The sequence below is a fragment of the Rissa tridactyla genome, chromosome 9 (assembly GCF_028500815.1).
Source record: "Rissa tridactyla isolate bRisTri1 chromosome 9, bRisTri1.patW.cur.20221130, whole genome shotgun sequence".
Taxonomy (NCBI): domain Eukaryota; kingdom Metazoa; phylum Chordata; class Aves; order Charadriiformes; family Laridae; genus Rissa; species Rissa tridactyla.
The window spans coordinates 3,929,679-3,942,367 of NC_071474.1; the positions used below are offsets into that span (position 1 = coordinate 3,929,679).

Consider the following 12,689-nt stretch of genomic DNA (forward strand, 5'->3'; position numbering starts at 1 on the left):
CTCTCGCCATTTGCCTTGATCTCATCTAAAGAGCTTTGATCAGAATTGTTCCGTGGACTCTCAAATGAAAAGCTGGGGTTTCAGTTATTTTCTGGTGGAAACATATTTAATCGGAAAAAAATCCTGTGCGGCCTTGGTATGCTTTCAGCTGGCATCCTGCCTGCCCCTCTCTGAAAATATTGCTGATTTTTGAGTGCAAGCGCTTCTTGTGAGGCTGGTTTCTTTGGTTGCAATCCCTTGCTGAGGTTTCTTTTTACCTTGAGCAGATGGCAGGAGTTGGCCTCTTGTTACGTGGCACTGAAGTGACCTTCTGGGACTGCCTGCATGTCATTCTGCCCTTCACGGGAGAGCATGGCCGAGAGAGGCCAGAGTTCCTGTAGCATTTAAGGAGCAGCCACTGCCCTGCTGCTCCTTGCTGTCTGCTGTTAATACTCGCCACCGCCCCCAGCTCTGGCAGCCGCCTTTGCAAAAAGCTCTGCGGGCAGTGGAAGCAAGCTGGTTGCATCATGACAATGTAGTTATCCTTTTAAGGGAAAATTCCCTCCGGGAGCCAACCCTCAATTACCTCCTGCTCCAGTGCCTTCTTGTTGGAGATGGCTTGTAACACAGCTCAGTTACAGCCACAGTAACTCAGTGGAGCACCTAGCCGCTCAAAAAAAAGGAAATATTAAACTGTTGGCCTCTGTTGTTTGCTAGTGATTGCTGCATCCAGAAATTGGGGTCAAACCCCAAAGGGCTGGCTGCCCTCATCAATGCAATTGTGCAGAACCAGTGTGTGGACATTACATCTTCAAACCGAGATGCTGTTCCCGTGGTATTAATGGGATCGCATGCAGATACCATGTTCTTCCCTAAAAAAGTCCGTTGCAGGATTCGGGAGCTCTGGGTAGTACAAGACTGGTGATAATCAGCCGTCCCAAGTGCCTGCTAAATGCCAGGAAACCGGGGTAGGCAGTGGCTGCGTTTCAATTTGCTGTTACTCACCGTGGTGAATGCGAAGGGTCCTCCAAGGGTCCGGATTTGGAGGCCGAAGAATTCCTTCTGTTCTGCTGACATGTCTCGTAGTCCACGGGGGCAATGTCTAAGCGGGACAGGGCTGCTGCGGAGGTTGTCCTCTGCCTCTGTCACAACGAGCGGAGCAGGAGCGTGCAGAGCTGTAGAGAGCAGCCTGTGCTCTTTCTGTTCCATAGGAATGGTGGCTGTGGCTGCAAACCCCTGAATTTACATCTCTTGTGCTTAGCGCTGAAAATACTTTAATTCCAAACAAGCAACTTACCAGAAGAACATGACACTCTTGAACGCAAACTTCTTACAGGAATGACACCAGGCTCCTTAAAGAAGTTCTAGGCACTGCTTCTTTTGACATCTGTAAGTTTAATGTGATTGTCTTGAGAAATTGGCATTTTCTCACTGGGCAATAACAGACGCAATTAAAAAAAACCTGAACCTTGTACCTGTGCAGCTATTGTTGTCTTGAGCCAAAACAAATGGACCACAGCCTGTGGTGTGACTGGATCACCTGGGGATGAAATGATGCTTCTTGGAGGGAACAGGCACAGCGGAGCTAGGGTGGATCCCTGTGCCCCATTTTGAGGACTGAAACGCAGAGGAATCCTGTTCTCTCTGTCTAGAGACGGACTGAAAGAGCTTTCCCATCTTCTCAGCCTTCCCAAGGGTTTGAGTTCTCTTCCCCTATTGAGAGCAAGGAAAAAAAATTAGATTTTTTGAACACCTCTGTAAGCAGACAGGAAGCAATCACATGAGCTCCATCAAAATATGTAATTTCATACTTATAAAAACTCTTAGGGTCAATTACCTAAAACACTGTAAATTAACTAAAATGTTGAAATTGTGTTTTCATGCTGCAGAGCAAAACTCTCCCCTTTTGAAATGTCAACTTTTCAAAGCTTTTTTTGTACATTTGTTTAAACCAAGACACTTTTCCAAATCTGTAGGCCCCTGTTAACAGGTTCGGGTTGCTGTTTTGCCCTGAAAATGTTTTGCTGGAAAATTTCTTGCCAGCAATTCCCATGAGGCCCTGATTCCACCGTTGGAGGTGGGTGGTTTTGAACCCACCTGGACAGAAAGGCAGAAGTGCGGCTGAGAGCAATCCTGTCATTCGAATACATACTATTGTTTGAACTGACGACCTTTCAGAAGTTCATTAGTTCTTGGCAGTCGAAAACAAGTGGAATTTATTTGCCTCGCTGAGGAAATTCAACCCGTGCTGTTGAAAATTCAGCGTTGCTCCAGAGAAAGAGCTGATCAGAGGCTCGGTTGCTTGGACGGGAAGGTTATCTACATGCTGGGGACTGTCACTGGAGAATGTACGCTCAAATCTGTATCTCTTGTGATCTCCCATATGACATCTGGCCATGTTTTTTTTCTTTTGAGCTTCATTTCCCCTTCACCACTGTTTCTTGCGAAGGCGTACAATACACGAAGAGCTGGGCAGCGCTTTGCTGTCATGGTGATGTGGTCTAAACAAACCCGGAGTGTTTTGCCAGTATTTCAAAACTGACTTCTTGTTAGGAATGAAATAGCAGAGGAACTTGCAGTTTTGTTTGCACAGATTCTAGCCCAGTTAGTCATGCTGGCTTGATGCTGGGTTAGTCATGTTGGGCTTCTGGAGATCTTCTAATGTTTTATCAATTTCAGTGATAAATACCCCAGTGTGTGGTGGTGTGCTAGATAACTTGCATCTAAAACTGATTAGCATTTCTCCTTTAAGAAGCATTTCTTTCTGTGCAAAGTAGGCTTCTCCGGAAGGAAAAAATAAATTTCCTCCAAAACTACTTGAGTTTTTTGGGGTGGGAGGGAAAAATATTAATATAGTTAAAAACTTCGCCGAGCATCTGAAAATATTTAGGGACCAAGAGGGAATTAAATGTTTCAATAAGGGGTAAGGGAAAGCCAGTAACCAGCTTTCAAATATCCGCATTTCCGGGTGTGACACTGCTGTGTAGTTCTGAGGGAAGGAGAGTTTGGATCGGTTTGCGTTGCGTGTATGTCACATCCTTACCCAAGCATGGGAGACAGAAATTAGCATTGCCTCCCCACCTCTTGCCCTCTTCCTACCTCTTACCTCTTCTCCAGTACAAGCTCTTGCAGCCTCTGCTCCAGGTGGCTTTGTCTTTCCCCCCGGAACATCTCAAAAATACTCCAAGTTCTTCATTCTCATTTTAAATGAACAATATGGTAGATTTAACAGCTATCTGTAGTATTTGCACAGTACGTCTTATCCACTTACGGGGTAGCAACAATAGTTCTTTAACTGTCATATCCCGCATAGAATCCTGGAATGGTTTGGATTGGAAGGGACCGTAAAGCCCATCTAGTTCCAACCCCCTCCCATGCGCAGGGACACCTCCCACGAGACCAGGTTACTCAAAGCCCCATCCAACCTGGCCTTGAAAGAAAGCAGGATTTGGAGGTCCATTCCTATCCCCACTGAGGGTTAGAATAGTCTTCAAAGTACAAATTCTCAGAATCGGCTTTTTTTTTGGTTTGTTCTTTTTAGGAGCACTTCATTTGGTTATCTAACGTTCAGGTCATCTAATGTTTCCTGCAAAATGTCACTACTGCATCAATTAAAAATAAAAGTATCTATCTGCTGCAGAAGAATGGGTTTGGAGCCCAGCTCTTCAATGCTCTGGGCCTTTGCCTTCATTCTGCAGGGGGAGAAGCTCCACTGTCTCTCCCGGATGCACTACGAGGTGGAATTCATTCATGGCCACAAAACATCTTGAAGTTTCCATCTATTGGAAGATGCTATAAAAAAATTTCCAATAGTGTTGTTAGTCAAAAAAAAAAGAAAGTAGTTCTAGCTTGGGTTCCCAGCATTTTGATTCCATTCATTCATTTATTTTGAGCAAATAATTTTAAAATTCATTTCCTGACTTTGAGAAATGCCCACATTCCAAAGCGTAAATTTATCCCCCATGGGGATGTAGAAGCTGGCTCGTGAATCCGATGGGGGTGAGGGGTAAGGAGGTTTTCTTGGCAGCAGGACAACAAAACTTATGGACAGCTTCTATCAACATAGCACCGAGCTTTCCAGGAATCGGTTGTTCTGGCAGAGGAGGGGCATGAGATGGGAAAGTGGGGAGAAAGGAGAACTGAAGTCTGGAGCAGAAAAGAAAGCTGGGGAGAGCAGGCCAGGCTGAGGAGGTGTGAGCTGGGTCTGCGGGGGATTTCTAGGACAGCGCGTTTAGCATCCCACAGCTCCCCAGCCAGAGGGAAAACAGGGGTAAAAGCCTGAGTAGCCTGTGGGCTTTATTAGCCCCTGAGTCTGGCTGCTGAGGCTTCTGCCTGTGTCCTGCGCAAACCATATGGCTGGGAAGGACCTTGGGCAACAGTTTCACCCACCTTTCTGTGCAGAAGAGGGTGAGATATACCCACCTTCCCCGCATAGCTGCTCTTAAGAAATCCCAGTGATGGAGATCCCACTGCGGATCCCATTCTAGAATACATTCACCCTGGGCCTGGAAGACTTTTCTAAATAGAAGTCTTCAATCTTCTTTGATGCAAATTAAGCCAACTTTGGTTTTTTTTCCTTTTACCCAGTGGATGTGATAAGCTGTTGACAGTCATGCCTCCTGTAATAACTTCTTACAAGTGGGATTTTGCAATATTCACCGAAGTTTTCTTCTTTTTCCTATAGACGCGAATACATGCGCTTTATGTATCATCTCTAGTAAAGATGCACTAAGGTAGGATCGCTTCACTGTTTCCTCATATATTGTGTTTTACAAGCTCTGAACTGCCAAGCCGGGCTAGCTGAGGCAGAAGGGACTAAGGCTGCACAGCAGGAGATACGAGGGCTAAACCTCCAGCTGCTCTCTGAAGTGAAGCTGGTGGGGCTGGGTCTCCGATACCCAGGAAGGGATGGAAAATACATGGCTTAAAGTACCTCGCACGGAGCTCAGACAGCAGGATTGCTGCCGAGAATGAAATCGTTAATGCTTTGTAACATCGCATTGGTGGTTGTCACAGGAATATTGTGGGTTGCTTAGCCATGAGGTAAGGTGCTAGAAGAACACAGAGACTAAGTTTCCTGGAATAAATTAAGCACTGGCTTTCTGAAGTATGTAAACTTGCATAGCATAACAAAACGGGGATCTCCATTCTCTAAACACAGTGGATATCTTCTGTGCCTGCAAATTTTCTAACTCTTAAGCTGGAAAGGGGCAATCTTGGAGAGCTTCGCTGTTGATGACTCATATTTAAGATAAAACACTTATTTTTTAATAGCAAGAATAATTTGTCATCAGAGTAGACGAGCCAATGCTGTAGTAAATCCTTTGGCATCCTGGGACTGGAAGAGCTCTTCCTGCTCTTTTTGGGTTGCAAGTTACTGCATTCTGCGGGATCACTGGATGAAAACCTAGGACCTGCATTTTCTATTTCGGATTATACAACAACACTGTCTCTTCAAACCTGTAATCCATGACTGTCCATTGAGTTAAAAGCAGTCAGGCAGATGCTTCATGTGCCAATACGACGTATGTTGGCATTTATGGTTTTTTTAATCATATTTCACTTAGTGCTAGACACTTCCCTTCCTTACCAACAAAAATTTAAGGCCAAAATATGATGCGTTGTCTGTTTTCTTAGCACGAGAGGAAGAGACTGCCTTCCTCTACAGTATATCTGTAGAAATCAACCCTGTCTCTTGGAGATTCCTTTGAGGAACAGCCCCTTTCCCAGCAAGGGGTTAGAGGGTTTGCTAAGCATATTTTCTTACCCAAATGAAGCCAAGCTTGTGCAATAGGATGGCATGTATACTTACGCTCCTTTCCCTGCTTCCTCATAACTTTTGAACCTACTGACCAGCTTCTACCCAATTTTCGCAGAAAGGAAGCAGTCGCTATGATACCAGCTTCTTATTTTCCTGTAGTTTACTGGCATCTGGGCAGAGGAACAAGGCTCTGGTCTTGCTCACCACCGAGGGGACGGCTGCCGAGCAAGCTCAACATTTTGTAGACACCAGAGAGTCAGCGCGAAGATGTTAAGGGCAGCCCAGACTGCACTGCTGGAGCCTGTACTTGGTGAGGTCTCCAGCAGTGAGGATGCTTCCCACTGCTTTCCGGAAGGAGCAGGAGCAGATCCTGGCCTCGGCCGTGCTTTCTGGCCAGGGCAGCCAAGCTGGCAGAGAGGGATGACTCTGGAACTGCAGTGTGTACAGCAGGAGGTCCGGCTCTGTGCCAGCCGCAGCCCCCAGCGCTTCTTCCTCTGGGCTTGTGGTTAGCACAGCATCTCGCTCAGCCCAGCCTGACCACAGCCTGTGCAACGCACCCTCCTCCACAGCAACGCCTCAACGGACTGCTCCTGGTGGCTCCTCTTTCCTGCTATTTAGGACAAATGGCTCTTAAACAGCTGATATTTCAAAGGGGGTTTTATTGCCAAATCTCAAAGCTCTTTACAAGCAGGAGACAAAGTGCTGCCTTTCCATGGGCTGCAGCAGCTGCTTTTCAGATAGTCATCCACATTTGCTTGCTTGCAAACTCACTTCCTTCCTGTCACGGACATGTAACCTGGTGGCACAGCCCAAAACACAGACTCACACCCCAGCGCTCCATGCCCAGAGGGTTTTCAGGCACAAAAACCAGCCTTAGTGCAGCCAGAAATTAGATGTAAGTTTAAATGTGAGTTTAAAGGGATATTTTTTTAAAAAGTGCATGGTGGCAGGATGTACGCTGAAGATGGAAGTTGACATATGAGGTCAGAGCAGACCAGGATCCTGTCTCTGACTCTGACCAGCGCTGCCAGTTCCAGCGAAGCATGTAAAAACACCTTAGAAAACAGTTGCAGGAGAACCCACTCTCCAGCCCTAGGCAGGGCCTGGCTCGTGACCAGAATGAGAAGAACGAGTGGGAAGAAAACTGCAGAAGGAACACGTTTCCTGTAAAGTCCAGGTGAATCAGACTTGCGGCTGGGCTAGACATTTTTAGGATGAAACTGCTAACCCTATTAGAAAAAATAGTTAAAACCAAAGAGTCTCTAACACAGCGTTTTCAGCAGTAGAATTACTGGATGCTATGGAGATTCCACTTAAGTTATACCTATTTACAAGACATAATACAAACCTAGTAAATTCTGTTAGTACAGCAAATACAGTAATTAGCTGTAGCTTGTAAAATGATTTAACTTGCCCATTTCTTAACAGATACAGGGGTTTTCATCTGTTAAGATTCCCACTGATGGGCATTCAGTAAAATGTCAGACATTTATCCAGGAGAATATTCAGTATAACATAAAAATATACAGTAAATATAAGCACATCCTGTAGGTTTGGCTGTAACAGATAGGGATGTCTGGGTATTTTCATCAGCGCTTTGCCAGATGGGTATCCACAGAACACACCACCACAAGAAAACACCTGCGAGAGCAAAAGCATTCGTATATAAATTAGGGGACTGAGCTCTCCCACAAGCTGTTTCCATTCTCCTGGGTTTTCAGTTCCAGGCTTTGATTTGCCCATCCTGAAGTTTAGGACTGGCTTCAGCTTTGGGATATGAACCTGTACCCAGAGTTTGCCCTGGTTTGTGTATATTCCTGTTAGTGTGAACTGTTTTTTTCTCCCCCATCTAATTTATCTCTCGTTATAGAACTGCATCTTACAAAAGCCTGCCTGCTCTCTGAAGCTGATGTCCCCCGACTTCCAGTGCACATCAGGTTCTGACAGCTCACATTCATACCACACAGTGTTCGGTAAACAAAAGTGCACATGCAGAAAAATACATTTAGATAGCAGATAGGCACTGAATGTTGTCTGTGTTATTAGCCCTTGTCCTAAGTATGTCTGGAAAGGCGAATAAGACCCATGGTTCACATTGAATCTACAGCAGCAAATGACACAAATCCAGAGTTTGCTCCAGGCTGCACGCCTGGGAGCGGGCTTAGGACGTAGGAAACTTTTTGTCTCAAAGCAAAGCTTTTTGGCACCTGAGTCCTGAGTGTTTGACTGTGTAGAACTTTCCACGTGAGAGAATAACAAGTGAATTCCCATACGATGTCTATGGCTGACTTGAAAAGGGGACAGACCACTGAAACCAAGGCTGGTTTTATCAAAAGAGGCAGAAGCATCAGTTCCAGCCACTACCTGTCTTACTGGCTCCAGCTGGTGAAAAACAGGGTATTTAGAAGCCCAAAGCCAACATTTCTGTGCTCAGACCTGAAGCGCCTGCTGCCTAGCCTAAGAAGAAGCTCAGATGAAGCTTTACTGGGCTGGGAGGATGTTTGCAGCTCATTGCAGCCTTGTGGAACCTGGGAAATCATAAAAGAAAGAACAGAAGAAAAAGAAATGGGAGAACTAAGAGTGCAGAGCTGACAAACAAGAGAAAAAAGCTTAGGTAGCATGTCACTCCTTAAAACCAGACTGGGAAGATCGCCCTTTTCTGTGCTTCCAGAGTCTGGCTTAAGCAAAGGAGAAGCCCTTTGGGCTGTCGTATGATTATCCTCAGAGCAGCTACTGAGAAGAGGGGAGGAGGCCCAGCTCAGGTACAGGGCTATACAGCCGCAGTGCAAAGGCATGATTTGATGACAGCTGTAATCACCAAAGGCCACGGGAACTGTGGTTGCTTTCAGCAGGTGGGCAGGGAAGCTGCGGGAATTGTGCCAGAGCCTTCTGCGATGCCTTCCTCAGACCCTTCTGGAGCGATGCATTTTTATTTTAGTATACCTAAGCCCCTGGGACCAGCCCCAAAGTTGTGCGTGCAAAATGTCTTTCCCTCCATGTACTCCAATTACAGACGTCTGTGCCAAACCATGGCTCTCAGGCTAGCGAGGACACAGCAGGCAGAGACCTGGTAAATAGGAAGAGGGATCTCATCCAGACCCACTGCCTGACGCATGCTCCTGTCAGTTAACATCCAAAGACAACACAGAGAGCAAGCCTACAGCTAAGGGAACACACATCCTTAAAGCTGCTTAATGACAGCGCTCCTAGGAAGCTCCCGCGGATCTCCTGGACCCAGGTTCTCCAAACACCTGGCTAATTGTACCCAACAATGATGAGGGGATTCAGAGTTACCAGATAGGTACAGTCCTCAATATTCAACGGTCCTCAGTATGGCCTCCTTCAAAGGCCGCGGGTAACCTCTTTGCCTCAATTTCCCTATTAATGAAACGGGAATAATTAATACTTGCCTGGCGATGACGCATTGAGACTTGCGTTCACTTACGCAGCGCTCAGCACACCTAAAGCTCTGCAGAGCCAGACTCAGATGAGTACCTTCAGGTCTGAGGACACTACTTGTAGTCAGGAGTGGGCCAGTTCTGTTTGCCTCTGTGTGAGGTCACTTTTTAACTGGCGATGTGGTTTTACGTGTGTCTTTGGAGAAGATTCAAACATTTATCTTTACGTTCCTAGATGTCACCGGGCCAGGTGGTCTGGGAAACCTCGCCAGCAAGTGAACAAACACTGACTGCATTTATCCCTAAACGATTTAACTGGGAAAACCAGATAGGTGCCAGTGTAATCTGGTATCTGCTTGTCTGTAAATACAGATAGACATGGGCTTTTGCTAGAATAGCCATTCTGCTCCTTTCAAAAATCTGGCTTGGTTTGATTGCCAGTAATTTTTAAGGCCTGATCCATTGAAAGGACTTTGGACAGAGTCCTTAAAGAGCATTCACATTTTTTAAACAATGTCCTGTAACCTTCTGCTGTGCTAAAAGGATTAGAACCAGACTGGTACGTACAGCATGAAGAAAGAGAGAAAGATGCTATAACTGAAAGCTCAATTCTGTCCCATAAACATGGTGTGTGCACAGCAAAACACCACCTTTTAAACACTGGCCTAGCAATGGTACAAATCATAAATGGCAAATGTTTAGCTTTGATTTTGAGAAAGAAGTCGCTTTGAAGAGGATGTCAGGGAGCACTTCTCCTATAAAGAGTCACCAGATCCTTTTGCTTTTCTTTCTGTTTCTGTGTTGCTTCTCTTTTCAGTTCTCCAAGACCTTTAATTTCTTGCAAAACTTGCGTAGCTTGCCGAAGTTGTTCTACTGCCTCATTGAGCAATGTCTCTGCCATCGCTGGGGGTCCGTTCCCCTCCTGGGCCTGTTCCAACCCTTCACGTAAAACCTTCTGCAGAAGTTTTTCTGCCTTTTCCCTTTCATTCGCAACTTTCTCCTCCATTTTAGCTAAGCAGTGATGGGAATCCTTGGGGAAACCTTGGCTTGGATGTACTTTCTGTGTATTTTTGGAATCAGACAGCAAGTCTCCCAGAGAAGAACTGCGAAGTTTGAGACCTGAAGTGCTTTCTACAGACTCTTTCTTATCAATAGTTGCATTGACACTCTCATGGCCTGTTTCTGTAGCTAAGGAAGTCTCTGTCTCTTCGGCTGAAATTTGCTGTTCCTTCTCAGCAGAGGTTCTCCCATTTCCTTCTTCAGTTTCAACTGCTGGGGATGGGGACTCTGCTACCTCGCTGGCTGAGATCCCGTTCACCGGGGGCTTGGAGCTGCCAGACTCCAGGTCTTCCGAAACCCCAGCTTCCAGGTCACCATGGCTCGAGTTCATTGTGGCCAGCATTTTTTCTGACAGAACCTTAGGAGGTACAGGAGGCCTTGTAACATCTGCAGCAGCAATCTCAGCAAGGTTGTCTTTGCTACTATCTCCTGATGATTTCAAGTCTTCTGTGGTTTTAGGCTCAGAGACTGGTTGGTCCCAAGCAACTTTTAGCTTGTCTGGCACGCTCTTAGGAAGAGGAATTGGAGCTTTTGCTGTGCCCTTGTTGCTGACCTCAATGAGGTTCTCTCTGTTCTCCTCACTTGGTGCTTGGGTTCCTTCCACATTCTCCTCTGGGCTTACAGAGTCCTCTTCCTTGGCATTTACATTGTCCTTTGATGCGATGCCTTCCTTAAGCTTCTTATCTGGAGGCATCGGAGGAGACAGAGGGGTTTTATGTTCCTGGTCAGGAACATTGTTCTCTGCATCTTGGTTTTCTTTTGTACCAGTGGGTTTTGTAGGTGGCATAGGTGGCTTTGGAGTTTCTTTCTGAGGTGGTGCATTGTCACTTTCGCTGATAGGGGAATCAAAGTTTGGTGGTCCATTGTCTACTATATCCAGATCTAGTCGCAGGATACCATCTGATGTAGACTTGGCAGCCTGAAAGACAAGAGAGAACTTTTTCAATATCTCTCCCATTTTCAGTCCTGTGCTCCATCCTTCAACTTCAAGTGCAAGACCTTCACAACCAGCACAGCAAGCAAGGGGTTGCTGCTTCACACATCCACCCCGTTTACACTTACATCTGTTGAAACTGCATGAAGAATCTGACTGATAACAAAACCGGTGCTCTTAAGAGCAGCTTTTTTATAGCTCAAGAGCAGTCTATGAAGCTTGTGCTTCTTCCATGCAGCATCACCCTGTGCTACCCTCTAACAGCAGCACACAGCTCTACCAGCGTTAATCTAATAAGTGAAACCCAATGTGGTCCACTATACTAAAATTTAATGAGCTATGGTAATCACAAATACCAAACCTTTCACCCAACAAAGAAGAAAGTCGGGTCAAATCACGTACATTGCAGGAAATCTTGAACGCATGGAGCGAAGCACTTCCATCCCCCCTGCGTAGCCCCACTTTTCCCCCAGACCAACGCGTTCTGTGAAAGTCACGAGCGTTTTCCTGCTGAGTTATTTTCTGCCCAATAGTGCAGCAACTTGCATGAGAATATCAAAGCCAATAACCATAAGCAGCCAAGAATTAGGACAAAAGCACAGAACTTATTTTACTACTTCCTTTGAGAAGAAGGTCTCAAAGCCTGTTCCCCAATAACCTTGTTTCTTGGTTTTCCTGTCGGTGCTAAGTGGTCAGCTCTGCCATATTTTAACTCTTTATCCTGTGGTAGCTGGATCCCTCTACCCCCTTCATTTACCCCAAAGCACGCCTGCCTTCTGCTTTTGGGACTGTCATATTTTCACTCGAACATATAAAATAAGTTGATCTTCAGACCACTTGGCCAGGGATACTATTGTAATACCGTTGCCTTCTGCTTGCTTCCTCCAACCTCATGTCAACCCTGTCTTACCGGGACCAAGCTGCAGCTGGTTAAACCTCCTTCAAACCACAAGCTGTGTGCAAATCACTCTAGTAGGGGGGGTTTCCTAAAAAGGATGGACTTAGCAAAGACATTGCAGCGTGTAAGCTCTGCCCCCAAGGGAGAAATGTGGTGACGGTTCCTGTGCGAGGGAACCCAAAACCACACGAAGGTGTAGCTGCAGCCAAGGCCAGACTCCTGCAGTGCAGGGAGTTTAGTTAAAGTCTCTCTTTGCCTTTCCAGCCCATCAGAGAAATGGAGGCGAGCTGCATCCCGGCAGCTTGGCCCTGACCTGGCCTTACCTGGTCTGCTTTGACACTGAAAAGCATCGTTCATCCCATTTCCTTCGTGATAGTGCAGCCAGCAGCCGTGATACGCATCTTTCTGCAGGCTCTGTCCGCTCCCTTTCCCCTCATTCTGAATTTGTAAGACCATGTCGTGGTTTAACCCCAGCCAGCAACTAGGACCACGCAGCCGCTCGCTCACTCCCCAACACCCCCAGTAGGGTTGGGAGAAGAGGGAGAAAAGGAGGGGAAAGAAAAAAAACCTCATGGGTTGAGATAAAGACAGTTTAAGAGAACAGTAAGAGAAGAGGAAAATGACGATGATAATTTCCCTCGAATTTGGCTGAAGGTGAGA

The 12,689-nt window shown here is 46.2% G+C and overlaps 1 protein-coding gene across 4 annotated transcripts in view; it reads right to left on the minus strand.

Moving 5' to 3' along the window:
• Positions 1-12,689, minus strand: part of PLEKHO2 (pleckstrin homology domain containing O2) — a 42,575-nt gene that overhangs the window by 7,001 nt on the left and 22,885 nt on the right. The window contains exons 6-9 of one of the 4 annotated variants that reach the window (XR_008468452.1): positions 2,077-11,116; positions 1,455-1,692; positions 1,277-1,366; positions 985-1,205 (exon numbers count right to left, since the gene is read on the minus strand). Coding sequence is in view for 1 of the 4 variants with exons in the window: in XM_054214516.1 (XP_054070491.1) it covers positions 9,878-11,116 (1,239 nt within the window). In the remaining 3 variants the exon portion in view is untranslated. Of the gene's footprint in view, positions 1-984; positions 1,367-1,454; positions 1,693-1,841; positions 11,117-12,689 lie in introns of those variants that run through there. The other 3 variants (XR_008468453.1, XR_008468451.1, XM_054214516.1) reach the window with 3 other exon arrangements.